General features: G+C 51.8%; 1 protein-coding gene across 6 annotated transcripts in view; it reads left to right on the top strand.

Moving 5' to 3' along the window:
• The window catches only part of CENPT (centromere protein T), a 1,770,416-nt gene that overhangs the window by 1,500,923 nt on the left and 255,599 nt on the right, over window positions 1-13,894 (top strand). For all 6 annotated transcript variants that reach the window (XM_069655330.1, XM_069655348.1, XM_069655339.1 and 3 more), the window contains one exon: window positions 4,515-4,620. In XM_069655330.1, the coding sequence (XP_069511431.1) occupies window positions 4,515-4,620 (106 nt within the window). The remainder of the gene's footprint in view (window positions 1-4,514; window positions 4,621-13,894) is intronic.

Genomic DNA, 13,894 nt, shown 5'->3' with positions numbered 1-13,894 from the left:
ACACCTTGGAGTTCCAACGCAGTGTTCCGCCGGTTCCACGTCAGAAGCAGCACATTCCTCAGCTTCTGGAAGAGGTGCGAGCCATGCTACGGAAAGGGCTGATAGAGCTAGTTCCCCAATGGCTCTGGGGCTCCAGAGTCTACTCCAGATACTTTCTAGTCAGAAAGAAGACAGAGGGCTGCAGACCCACCCTGGACCTATTACATCTGAACAAATACCGTAAAAGGGGGATTTCTTGACGTCGTTGGACCTGGGGGATGCCCATTTCCACGTCCCCATTCACAAGAAACATTGGAAATGTCTACACTTCGTGGTGCAGGACCTACACTACCAGTTGAAGGCCCTAACATTCGGCTTGAAGTCAGCCCCAAGAGTTTACACAAAGTGTCTGGCACCAGTGGCAGCCCATCTACTTCTACAGGGCATACATGTATGCCCGTACCTGGATAACTGGCTGATGCTCGCTGGAGCTGGCTGACGAACACACAAAGGCGACCGCCCGACTATTGACGGATCTGGGTTTCTCCTTCAACTATCCGAAGACCTGCTTAATGCCATTGCAGAACGCGCTGTTTCTCGGCGCCAGACTCAACACAGTGTCTTGCCTGCCGCCGCCCTCGGAGGAGAGGCTAGCAGCCATTCAAGGAAAGTTGCAACGACTGTCGTCAGTGAAGATGGCCATGGTGCGTCTGCCTCAGAAGGTTGCAGATGCGACCCCTATGGGAATTCCTGGATGCCCGTTGGATACAGGTGTCTGGAAGTTTTACGGACAAGATCCCTCTCAACAAGTAGTTCCAACAGACGATAGAGTGGTGGGGGTTCTGCTCCCACATCTCCCAAGGCACGGGATTTCAAACCCCCCCATACCAGGAGACGGTCACCACGGACGCCTCCCTGGAAGGTTGCATAGCGCACACCGGACGTCTGCACGCCAGAGGCCTGTGGCTGCCGGAGGAGAAGGATCTGCATATCAACATCCTGGAACTATGGGCATTGTACTTGGCCCTCAAGTCACGCCTACCGTTTCTGAATGGCAAGGTAGTGAGGATCTTAACGGACAACACCACCACCACCATATTCTGCATCAGGAAGCAGGGGCACCCGATCCCCAGCGCTCTCCAAGGAGGCTCCGGACTTGTGGCACTGGGCCGTGGGACAAGGGATGATCCTCATCCCTCTTCACCTGGCGGGAGTCAAGAACACCATTGCAAACTCCCTCAGCAGGGAACTGCGCTACTGACACGAGTGGGCGCTTCATCAGGATTAGGTGGACCGCCTGTTCGTCGAATAGGGCAAACCCCAGCTCGATCTGTTTGCGTTGGCGGCGAACTCCAAATGCCAGAAGTTTGCCAGCAGATTCCACGAGCCAAGGAGCTTGGGGGACGCGTTCTCCTACCCGTCAGAAGCACTGTTTCAATACGCGTTCTCCCTGTTCCCTCTCCTGCCAGAAAAATCAACACACTAAGACAGTTTCAATGCAAGATGATAATCATTGCCCTGGCGTGGCTGAGGCAGATTTGGTATCTGGACCTTTTAAGCCTATCAGCGACACTTCCAGTCAAGTTGCCGGTCCTTCCGATCTTCTCACCAGAGAGGGATGTGCAATCCTTCATCACGAGCCAGGATCGCTGAACCTGAAGGCTTGGCTCCTGCAGCCTTAGAGTTTGGAGGTTATGAGTTGCCAGCTGACTGCAGGGAGATCCGCGCCAAGGCCAGGGGGTCGTTGACTTTGAAGTGCTACAGTCACAAGTGGAACCATTTTGCTGTGTGATGCTGGTCGCAGAAGATTACCCCCCTGAGAGTAACGGCTCCTCAGATTCTTCCATACTTGTTGTCCTTTGCAAAAGCTGGGCTGGCTCACTCATCCATTAAGGTACATCTGGCGGCCTTCTCCCGCTACACCAGGTCCCGGAGAGTTCCTCGCTGTGGTCTTACAGACTCGTCAAGGAGTTTCTCAAAGGCTTTTTTTCTGATCCTTCCTGCCGGTGAAGGCTCCTACCCTGACCTGGGAACTCAACGTGGTTCTGACGAGGCTCATGGGAGGCCCCCTTCGAGTCGATGCATCAGGCCCCAGTCAAGTTTCTCTTGTGGAACATGGATTTCCTTGTGGCCATCATCTCTGCCAGACGTGTAGGTGAGATCCAGGCCCTATTCTGCAAGCAACCATCCCTGACTTTCCATGAATGAAGGGTGGTATTGCGTGCGCACCCCTCTTTCATGCCGAAGATTCCGTCGGAATTCTCCCTCAATGAACCTTTGGTGTTCTCTGTTAAGTTCCTGAAACCTTGGTCGGCGGCCGAGAGGGCCTTGCACTCGCTGGACGTGGCTCGTGCCTTGAAGTTCTATGTGACGCGCACAAAGAATTCTTGGAAGACTTCACAATTGTTTGTGAACTTTGGTCCTGTAAACCATGGGAAGGCCTTGTCCAAGGCTTCCATTTCAAGATGGCTCTCCGGCTGCATCTTGCACTGCCATCGGTTGGCGAACCGACTGCTGCCGGGCGGTCTGAGATCCCACTCCAGCAGAGCGATCGCTGCCACAACGGTGTTCCTGTCTGGTGTGCCTGTACTGGACATCTGCAGGGCTGCTACTTGGAAGTCCACGCACACCTTCACAAAGTCCTATTGCATCGACAAGGATTCCAAGGAGGAATCCAGAGTCGGCCAAGCAGTACTATGCAACCTGTTCGCTTGAGGTGAATCTGTTCCAGGGGTAAGAGTTAATTGCTTTTATGGAGCCTTGCCACCTCCCATGGTTGTGTAATGTTGTACTGCTGTGTATTCGTTATTCATGAGCATGTGAATCCATGCCAGACCCCATGATGGAGAAGGTTAGAGGAGAAATACAGATTTAAAGTGAAAGTGAAACAGTTTTTTCTTTTACCAAGGATTCCCAACCTGACGATAGGGAATATTCATGAGCATGTGAATCCATGCCAGACCCATGCTGGAGAACAATAGTTACAGGTAAGTAACTTAAACCTTCCTGGAGCTGGGTTAGGATGTGATGGAGAATCCTCTGGACTACTTCTTGATGTGAAAGTATCTTGCGCATCCCCCTTGGCCTCATTGATGAAACGGGATGCGTTTGTCCGCCCTTGGGAGGGGAGGGAGGTGTGCGAGCAGCCAGCAAAGATTCCCTCTCTAGGATTGGGCTTGCCGGTGGTGGACCAGTAAGACTGGGACAAATAGTCTGTAGTCATGGGACATCCTTGAGAACTGTGCCTGCCTGACTGAAAGGATTGACGCCATTGCTGGAGCATGCCTAGGGAATGGGCAATATCTGCGTCTGCTTTGATGGCTTGAAGTGCGTCATTAACCTTCTTGTCGAACACGTCCTCCCCGCCGAAGGGCATATCAACCACCTTCGACTGGACTTCTGGACGGAAATGAGTGGCCTTGAGTCAGCCAAAGGACAGTGCCATTTCCCATCTGTCTGAAGCCAGTGTCCGTAATATCAACAACTACAGAAATTGTGTTTTCCGAAGCGACTCCCCTTTGTGAAGGAGGGCGAAAGCTTTGTCTTTCTTGTCATCTGGAAGAAAATCCAAAACGGGGCCCAATTTATACCAATACTCCCTGTCACATAGCAAGGCAAGATAGCCATAGCATTAGCTACCTTACTGGTGGTTGCAGCAGTGGAGATGATACGTTTTCCGAAGGAATCAAGTTCTTTGCCTTTCATTTCTGGTGGAACTTAGCTTGGAGAGGATGGACTAGCTGAACACTTTTGGGTCTCAGCCAACACCACTAAGTCCAGACTGGGATGTGTCTGTAGACACTTAGGTGACGAATCAGGAGCCCTGTACTTCTTTTCAAATCTGACCTTCTTGGAACAAGCAGAAAAAGGATTCCTCATGGTCAAGAGGCCAACTTCCCAGATGTCCTCATGGATGGGTTTGACAACCACAGACTTTCTTGTTTGCTCCTTTCAGTGGTACAAGAAACCTCCTTTCAGTGTATGCTTTAAAACTGTTGCCTTGCTCGCCTTCACGCCTCTCAACTACTCTCAACTCACTCTAGCCTGTTATTTATCCGTTTTAGTTCAAGGGTCAGAAGTGACATGTTGGTTATGTCGTTGGTGATACCCTGAGCCATTCCTATGTACTTAAAGCTATTTTGCCCTCACTTCTGTTACTTCAGCTTGGTGGTATTACTGTTTTCAGGCTCTTGAAATTGAGTCTGGAGTCTTCATTTTTCCATTAGCTACCATCCCCAAAGAGAGCAAGTTAAAAATCCTAAACGCCTCTTTTTTTTCTCCTACTTGTCCACATATTGATAGTATTATGAGCATTTTGATTACGAAATACAAATAGAGCGTACTGCAATGTTCTCAATAATGTGTATGGTGTTTAGACAAGTCACTAAAATTAGTTCTTTTCCACTGTTTTCTTGTTTCTACTGTAGGCAGGTATTGTGTGATCTGTAATAGAAAATCAACAGACTATATGCCTAAGAAATGTACTTTTTTCACTTGTGGAATAATGTATTTTTGACTTGTCTTCTTTTTGCCAGAACTCTCTATCTCGAAGAGCAATTTCCTACGTGTTAAAACCCAAAAGATAGCCGAATTGTCTTCCTCGGTCACCACCCCACACTATCTTAAACCTTCAAATGCAAAGTGAGTATTGAAAAAGCCTAATTCATCATTAATTATTACAGGCAGGATTTCTTAATAGCAATTCAGTTAGATAGGTATCTATTAATTTGAGACAGTGGTACTTTTTGTAATGTGACTACATCAAATCTATTAATGCTACAAATTAGCTGTGGTCCATACTTTTGTTACAGCAGTGGTTACCATCTTTGTCATGTTTTAACATATGTTGTTGAATCCGCTGAATATTGGAGTTACATGGGCCATACTAGTAACACTCAGATAACTAGACTCTGCTGTAAGTACTGTATGCAGCTCACCCCAGCAATTTAAAAATAACCCATTGAGGCTCTTATATCATCCTTCTCCTGTAAATCTGATGCCATCAAGATAAACATGTCATCTGCCACCCTGCCTCCAGTCCTTATGCACTCAGTGCACGAATAGGCCAGCTGCTAGTCTAAATGTTCACACTGGTCAAATAAGAATACATTAGTCAGCTACTATTGTCTTTCAAATAATTAATCCTGCTTATAGACGTTTATAACTTTAGGGTAATTAACACTGGACTTTCTGCATTGGTCCATTCTGACTAACCTAACTTCTAATGGATTGTCTCTGCCCATGGATTTATTATCTGGGATATATTCTTGCGAAAGAGGCAAACTTTGGGAATTCTTCACACGCAGTATGCGACATCAGTATAAGTAGCCAGAACGGCACCCTGTGGCTTCAGTTCCTTTTATACCATGCCCATGGGAAATTTTCACACTTCAGAAAACTTTTCAGACATACTCTAACTTTGACTTTTATTCAAAAATGTCGACCACAAAACCTTCTGGCCTCAAATGTTGTGAGGACTGCAACATGTAAATGTCGCTTAATGAGCCTCACAGAATTAGTTTGATTTGTCTCGGTTCCGGTCAGATTGCTGATTGCTGGCACGTGGTCAATCCTCCTCCAAATTTCCAAGCACAACTTCCTCAAATAAAAGAACATCCGAGGGAAAAGAACCAGAATTACGCGATCATCTCCAGAGAACACAAAAAAGATGAATAAAACGCAGAAAAAGATTGCACTCCCGAAGTGATTAGTATCATTCCTCCTTCTCATCTTCGATAAAGGTGAAACAGAAACGTGGACACTCTTTATTGAACTCCTTGCCTGAAAGGCAGGTAAGATTTCCTTCTGAGTCTGCATCGCTGGAAAAATGGGAGAAATTTAGATTAAAAATGCTGGAGGTTTTTAAAAAATCAGCCCCTTCTTTGTGGTCAAAGGCAGAAAAGGAAGTACAGCCTACCGTGCCTGACAAAGCCGGCAGGTAATGCGGCAGATATTGATCCTGTGTGCTCAAAAGCCTGCGTGTGAGGTCTATGCTGCAAAGGCTCAAGAAAAACCCAATGTCATTAACGGCTGCGATCATCTCAATGTACTTCAACGCCATACAAGCACCACCTCCAAAGAGTCCATCAGCATCAAATGTCGAGTCTTAGATGTCAAAATATGTCCTGAGGTCCAGGAAAGACTTCATGTCTTCCCTCACGTCGATCTTTGGACCCAATGTGGAATTTTCGGCGCAATTAGAGCTCTCCGAGCTGGGGGTAAATATGCCAGACTCGTGATAGGGCCAGGCCTTAAATGCAGCAGTAATGCTGTTAACAGCACATTTAAGGGCTACAACCCAACTCGTGATGAGGCCCTTACAGTTGGAAGAATACATATGCCACCAGACTGTCGTGAAGTTCTGGCCAAGGCCTCATCAATTGTCTGCTACAAGATTAAGTGGAAGTGTTTCGCCACTTGCTGTTATGGTCAACTCTGCAACGCATGTAGGGGAAATCCCGGCTCTCTCGTGCAAGCCACCCTACTTTACTTTCCATAAATCTAAGGCGGTTCTGCGCACAAACTCAACTTTCATGTCAAACGTTCTTTCTTCGTTCCACCAGAATGAGCCTGTGGTGTTGCCTGTCTTTTCAGCTTCCCCTATGCCCCCTGCGGAACACTTATTCCACTCCTTGGGCTTCCGCAATTCTTCTCAGCTGTTTGTGGTTTTTTGTCTGTTTGGCATGGGCAATGCTCTTTCAAAGTCACCCATTGCACTGTGGCTGGTGTGACGAATCTGGACTATTCGTCCCTTCTCCCCAGACGGGAGCCAGCCCCTTTGAGGCCATGGAGGTGAGCCTGCTCCGCAAGACACTCCCTGGTGGTCTGGTCAAGTAGGACCTTACTTCGAGTGACTCCTCTCTTGGGCACATGCACTCCCATTCTGGTAAGGAGCTCCCAGTCCAGCATACGCTTTCTGCCTAAACGGGAATTGGAAATACTATTTTTACTTCTGTTTTGAATCCACCAAACAGTGACATTTCATTAAACTCTTTTGCTTCAGGTAATGCTGAATCTCACCTGAACACTATAGTCAAAGCTGTGGCACACCCCTTTTGTTTCTGATGGCATACATAAATCCAAGACAAACTTTGAATCTGAGAGAGAGAATCCTACACAGAGGCGAGCATGTGATGGGGAGATGTCCTGGAGGCTCGGTGCCACGCTAGACCACAGAGCCAGCGGTGGTATGGAGAGCAAGCAAGTAGCTAGCCGGCTGCCTTAAGGCTGGCGTCTTAACCGACCAAGAAGCCAAGGTCGGGAGAGAGACAGAGAAACTGGAGCGGCAGTCTCGTCTGGTGGCGTGAACACACAGAAGCCATGGTGGGCCTGGGTCCCGTTGACTAATGCCGAGACCAGACTGCAGTGAAGAAGTAAGATCCCTGATCTACACACGAGAAAGGTAACAACTGCTGATCGGGCAGCATAAGGGAAATGTCCTCTCCCGAAGAGAGAACGCAGCTGAGAGGGGCGAATAGGGATTACGGGAGCCAAGAAAACCCAAGGGTTGGAAGGGAAGTATCCATTGCCGAATAGATAAAGTTGCTAAGAGGGGCAAACAAGGGTTACAGGAACCAGGAAATCCCAAAAGCTGGAAGATGGCAGACGCCTAACTGAGGCTCTGCTAAAGCAAGCCTTGCCAAAGGCTAAAGGGCTTTGGAGAGCCCGGGAGAGTAGAGAGAAACCAATAGTAGAGGCTAGGATAGCCATCAAGGTTACGGGAGCCATGAAACCCTGAATGTTACATACGAGCAGATGCACCACCAAGGTTGTGTAATAAACCGACCAGTGAGATGAGGTTTCCAATGTTTAACAAGAAAGGACATGGTCAAGCGTCAAGTAAAAAAATGGTGGCATTGTGTTAAGGGTTACTTGTTTTTGTGGAGAAGAGGAAACTATGTAATCTGTGCAAAGACTCAAACCTGGCATACAGAACCTGCAGAGAGGCTGAGGACTGTACTACAAGAAACTGATTAACTTTGTGTAGAAAACTATAGAATGTGACAAACTTTTAAACTTTCATGGAAAAGGGAACCAAGTGATGGGCCTGGCAGAAGCCAACGATGGAGGCCATTGCTCCATCGTCCTTCTTTTTGTTGTTTTCCTAAAGTGGTAGGGCCAGTGAATTAATAAGGTTTTGGACTAAGGACAATTTTCTTTTGGACTTGGACGAGCACCCTTACCTTTAGTTTGTTGGGTAGGGAACTTCCTCATAGCAATAGGGTCTGATAGGCGTTTTATTTTTATTTTGAAACAAAAACCTTGACGTCTAGACCCGCATTCCAGATCCGCCAACCAGCACAGAGACAACGATTCTTTGCCCGGGCTGCCGCGCCGGATAGCATGCAAACATCCATCCAGCCTTGCTTGCAGAACTGCCTGCCACCTGGTACCCGCAGCTGTCTCCCGCCACTAACTTTGTCTCAAGGGCTGCAAAGCGCCCTGGAACCGCCTTGACACTGTCGAGCACCAAGAACTTCTTCAGCACCAGGTACATTGTGGTTCTGCCCCCCTGGTCCTTCTCCGAAGGCCCCTAGAGACAATTATGACCCTTTGCGCCTTTGGCGCTGGAACCGAATAACCTTGAACAGTAAGACTGATTACTTTACCAACTATCCTCCGGTCAGTATCCAGAGTGCATCCCTTTCCTTCGTGAAACTGTCTGTCCTCTGTGTTCCTTTACAGGGTGGGTTGGATTTGTTGTGTGCTAGAACTGTCTGTTGTAGTAGTAATAAAGTACATATTTTTTTCCAACCGTGACTGGACAGTTCCTTTTGTCATTGGGTAATAATTGCATTTTTGCTGTGTTGCAACTAACCAACGATCCACGACCTTGCGGAGATAAGCCTGCCGTTCCATCCACTGTTACCACAATTGGACAAGGAGGTTTATAGTTGACTTGTGTTCCAATCTGTTCGTATCCCTTGTGGTGTACTAGTGGTGTGGGGCTGATTGATGGTTTAGACCCAATATTTAAGTTGATTTGTCACAAGATCCAATGCTGGAAAAGGAGTACGTTACTTACCTGTAACTCCTGTTCTCCAGCATTGGTATCTTTGCGACCCTCCTGCCGCCTATCCCTTTTATGGCTCTACTTGACTCAGATTGCCACATTCAGGTGCGTTTCCCAAAATCTGAAGATAGCCTCTGGAGTGGAGCAAAGGGAGACCTGCCAGTTGGCTGTGGGGCAATATGACCCAAATTGACTCTAACAGAGCACTAAAATGACAGCATTTTAAAAATTGAAATGTAAACTGCTTTACTTTTACTGAGGATTCCCTGCCGGACCACTGGGAAAATTGAAACAGCATGTGAATCTATGAAAGATACCTCTACTGAGGAACATAATTTACAGGTAAGTAACATATTCCTTATTTGGCTATCCTTGCACACTCATTCTGCTGGGCCTTTCAGCAGCATTTAGTACAACAGCTCATAGGTTGATGATCTACTCCTTTCTCCAGCATGGGGTCTGGCATGGATTCACATGCTCATGAATATTCCCCGTCGTCAGGCTGGGAATCCTCGGTAAAGAAAAAACCAGTATCAGTTTCGTTTCTGATCTGTCTTTCGTAGTAATAACCAATCACTGGTCTCTGCGTCATACTGACCACAGCCAATGACTGCCCTCTACCTAAGCACCGCCTCTGGCAGCCATCTTCAGATTTTTACCGCACGTTCATGTGTTGGGATCCTCGTGCTATTGCTCTCGAGCGTTAGTGCTATTTTTCGCGCTTTTTCACAAAAAACTTCAATTCTTTCGGTCAAAAGAGCCTCAAGCTCCACCGATCCTACATCCGATCAACGGGGACCCGTGTCGGATTCGTCTGTGCCCCTCAAGGGTGAAGATTTCGTCGAGCTACACTTCGGAGGACTCCAGAAGCTTCTCAGGCCCGGTCTCGGAGATGGCCCAGGAGAAGGGAAGCTCGACGCCCGGAAAGCTGTTCAGGGTCTGCCCTGGATGCCAGCTGCAGAACGTCTTTAAGGAAGACGAACACTCTTTCTGCCTTTACTGCCTTCATGAGGACAAAACGCACGTGGAGAAGGACTGTGCGTTTTGCGGCAACATGTCGGAACGGACCATGAAGGACCGTCATCAACGTCTCGCCAACTGGCTGGAGGGTAAGAGCCCGTCTGGCGAGAAGAAGAAGAAATCCGAGCGGTCTTCTAAGACCTTTGAGGGCGCCCCGGCGACGGGGGCCCAACATAAGGCCAAGCACCGCAAGTCCGCTGGCACCGGGAGCGCCGAACGGTCGGGCTCTACGGGCGCCAGGCAGGGCGCACCCTCCCCGGCACCATCAACCACGAGCCAACGCTCTGGGTCGGGTAAGAGGAAGGCCGAGCACCCGGCGAAGCTCCTGGAGAGGCCCCGGTCGAGCTCTAAGGCAGAGGAGGAGCGTGGCAGTGCCCCCTCCCTCAAGGATAAGGCGGTGAGCGCACCTAAGGTGGTGAAGGCCTTGATCCATCCGACCAAGCCCTCTATCGAAACGGTCGCGGCGGCCCTGGCTCAGCCTGTGGAGGCTGCGCCAGTGGTGGCGACCTCAGGGCCCAGAATCTCCCTGCCTCCTCGGAGGGAGTCTTCTTTTGTGCCCATCGATAGGACCCCCGTGAAACCCTCCGTGGGGAAGAAGAAGGGGGGGCAGGGCGTCGTCGTAGATTCGGCCTCTACCTCAGAAGAGGAGCTGATCGAGGTCTTAAGCCACGGCCTAGGCGTGGAACAAGGCCAGCCCGTCGGAATGGACCCCGACGCGGGTGACGACGACGACATCGTCGAGGATACCGACGGGGCCCCTGCTCGCCCGTCGGATTCCCCTCTGCCAGCGCCGCGAGACAACTCGGCGGCCATTTTGTTGGCCATACAGTCCTTATGCACCGAGATAAGGACGAGGCTACCGTTACCGACGGAGGAACCTCTCCCGTCGGGGGATCCAGAACCGGGACCTTCTGGTGTTCCCCCTACCAAGAAAAGAAGGATCCATCCTCCACCTCCTTTTCAACCGTCGCGCCCCGTCCAGCCCTCCTCCCCGTCCACCCGAGGGGATGATACGGGGACTGACACGGCAGCGACGGGTACGGACGACGAGGCATATGACGAGGATTTTCCGTCGTCGCCCCCCACCAGGGCTTCTCCGCCCGACGAGATCGGATCTTTCCACTCCATGATCTCCAGGGCTTCCGAGCTTTTCCAACTCTGCCCTGAGGAGAAGAAAAAGGAAGGCTTCCTTTATCAGCGGCGCGAGGCCAAGAGGAAGACGGTCCTCGCAGTGCCTCTGTTGGACGACATTTGGGATGAGGGCCTTTCCTTCCTCAAGAACCCTTCCACTACGCCAGCTAGAAGAGACCGGTACGAGAAAAAGTACCGGGTCCCGGACACGGCCCCCCTATGCCTCCGGGCGCAGCCTACCCCGGACTCCGTCGTCTCCGCGGCAGCCAGGAAGAAAGCGGGGGGGGGGTGCGGCCTCCACATCGACTTCCCCGCCGGACGGCGAGGGAAAGAAATTGGATGCTATGGGACGTAGAGTCATCTCGTCGGCAGCGACGACGATTAAAGCGGCCAACGCCTTGGCTATCGTGGCCCGCTACGACAGGGAGCTCTGGTACAAGATAGCTCCCCTGCTGGATTTTCTGCCGGACGACAAGAGGGCGGAGGCCCTTGAGATCCTCCAGGAAGGTGAAGTGGCTTCGGACCACGCCATCACCGTGGCGACGGACATCGCCGACACTGGGTTCCGCCAGCTGGGCAACGGCGTTTGCCTTCGACGTCGTGGATGGCTCAAAGCTACGGACTTTCGGCAGGACGTCCAGACCAGAGTCCTGGACATGCCCTTCGACGGGAACAACCTGTTTGGGAAGACAGTGGACGATTCCCTTCAGGCCATCAAGGCGGATACTGAGACGGCCCGGGCCCTTGGAGTCCTGCAGCAACGACGGACGCCCTTTCGGAGCGGCGGAGGCAAGGGCGCCTCCAAAGGTTCCGGCGGCGGTTTCGCTTCCTACCGTCAAGCGGCCCGCTCGTCGTCGCAAGAGGCCTACAGAGGACGAGGCAAGTCTAGCGGACCCCGCCGTCGTCGCCAAGGAGGTCAAGGCGGCAAGGCCGCGTCCAAGCAGGATTGAACCGGCCGTGGGGTCGGGCCCCCACCGAAGCACCCCGGTGGGAGGCCGGCTGGCGGGCTTCGTCAGCGTGTGGGAGTCCATCTCCACCGACCGTTGGGTGCTGGACGCCCTGGCCCGGGGCCACGCGCTCGAGTTTCAAAGATGCCCGCGCGTCCCCCCCCGTGGCCATGAAAGAACTTTACGTCCCTCAACTTCTCCTGGAGGTAAAGGCGATGCTCAGAAAGGGCGCCATCGAACTCGTCCCAAAGAGGCTTCGGGGCTCCGGAGTCTACTCGCGATACTTCCTCGTGAAGAAGAAGACGGGAGGATGGCGCCCCATCCTGGACCTGCGACGGCTGAACAAGTTCATCAAGGCGCAGAAGTTCCGGATGGTCACCCTCCAGCACGTCCTGGGTCAACTGCAGGAAGGAGACTTCCTATCGTCTTTGGATTTGGAGGATGCCTACTTCCACATTCCCATCCTAAAGGGGCACCGAAAATTCCTCAGGTTCGTGGTCCAAGGGCGTCATTACCAGTTCAAAGCCCTTCCCTTCGGACTACGGTCGGCACCCAGGGTATTCACCAAGTGCCTCGCACCGGTGGCGGCGCAGCTGCGCCGCGAGGGGATTCACGTCTACCCCTACCTGGACGACTGGCTCATCCGCGCCAAGACGAAGGAGCTCGCCGTGGTCCACACGGCAAGGACCGTCCAACTCCTCACGGACCTGGGATTCTCCGTGAACTACGCCAAATCCCACCTGGTGCCCGCGCAAGTCGCACTGTTTCTGGGAGCGAGGCTCGACACAGTGTCCCTTCTGGCCTCCCCGTCGGAGGAGAGGACCAGGACCATCTTGGGCAAGGTGCAACGGATGTTGGTGGCCGACGCGGCCAAAGTGAGATCCATCAAGTCCCTCCTCGGGATGATGTCTTCCTGCATCTACCTCATTCCCATGTGCAGGCTCCGGATGCGCCCGTTGCAAGAATTCCTGGATGCGCGCTGCATCCAGACGACGGGCAGCTTCGAGGAAAGGATCAAGCTCGACGAGAGTTTCCGACGAGCGATACGGTGGTGGGGCACCCGCGCGCATCTGACGGCGGGCATGGACTTCCAGACCCCAGCCCACCAGGAGACTGTGACCACGGATGCCTCCCTGGAAGGGTGGGGAGCGCACACCGAAAATCTGCACGCGAGGGGACTCTGGCTCCCGACGGAGAAGTCCCTGCATATCAACGTCCTGGAGCTCCGTGCAGCGTTTTGGGCCCTCAGGTCCTTCCTTCCGTCCCTCAAGGGCAAGGTGGTGAGGATCTTCACCGACAACACCACCACCATGTTTTACATCAGGAAACAGGGCGGAACCAGGTCCCCAGCGCTGTCCAAGGAGGCGCAGGACCTGTGGCATTGGGCCGTCGCCCAAGGGATTTTTCTGGTGCCGTTTCATCTGGCAGGGATAAAAAACACCATCGCCGACTCACTCAGCAGGGAGCTGCGCTCGTGCCACGAGTGGGAACTACGGCAGGATCTGGTGGATCGCCTCTTCCGACGGTGGGGCACACCCCAGATCGACCTGTTCGCGACGGCGACGAACACCAAGTGCCGGAGGTTCGCCAGCAGGTTTCCCCAGACGAGGAGCATGGGCGATGCTTTCTCGTTCCCCTGGGAGGGCCTGTTCCTCTACGCGTTCCCTCCCTTGCCTCTGCTAATCCGGCTCGTCAACCAGCCCAAGAGGTCACGGTGCAGGATGATCCTCGTCGCACCTGCGTGGCCGAGGCAGATATGGTTCCCGGACCTTCTGGACTTGTCAGCGTCCCCGCCGATCAAGCT

This window comes from Ambystoma mexicanum, chromosome 1p, assembly GCF_040938575.1.
Source record: "Ambystoma mexicanum isolate Mex_15411 chromosome 1p, UKY_AmexF1_1, whole genome shotgun sequence".
Classification (NCBI taxonomy): domain Eukaryota; kingdom Metazoa; phylum Chordata; class Amphibia; order Caudata; family Ambystomatidae; genus Ambystoma; species Ambystoma mexicanum.
Note: the sequence above shows the minus strand (reverse complement) of the source record. Positions and strands in the feature narration are given on the sequence as shown.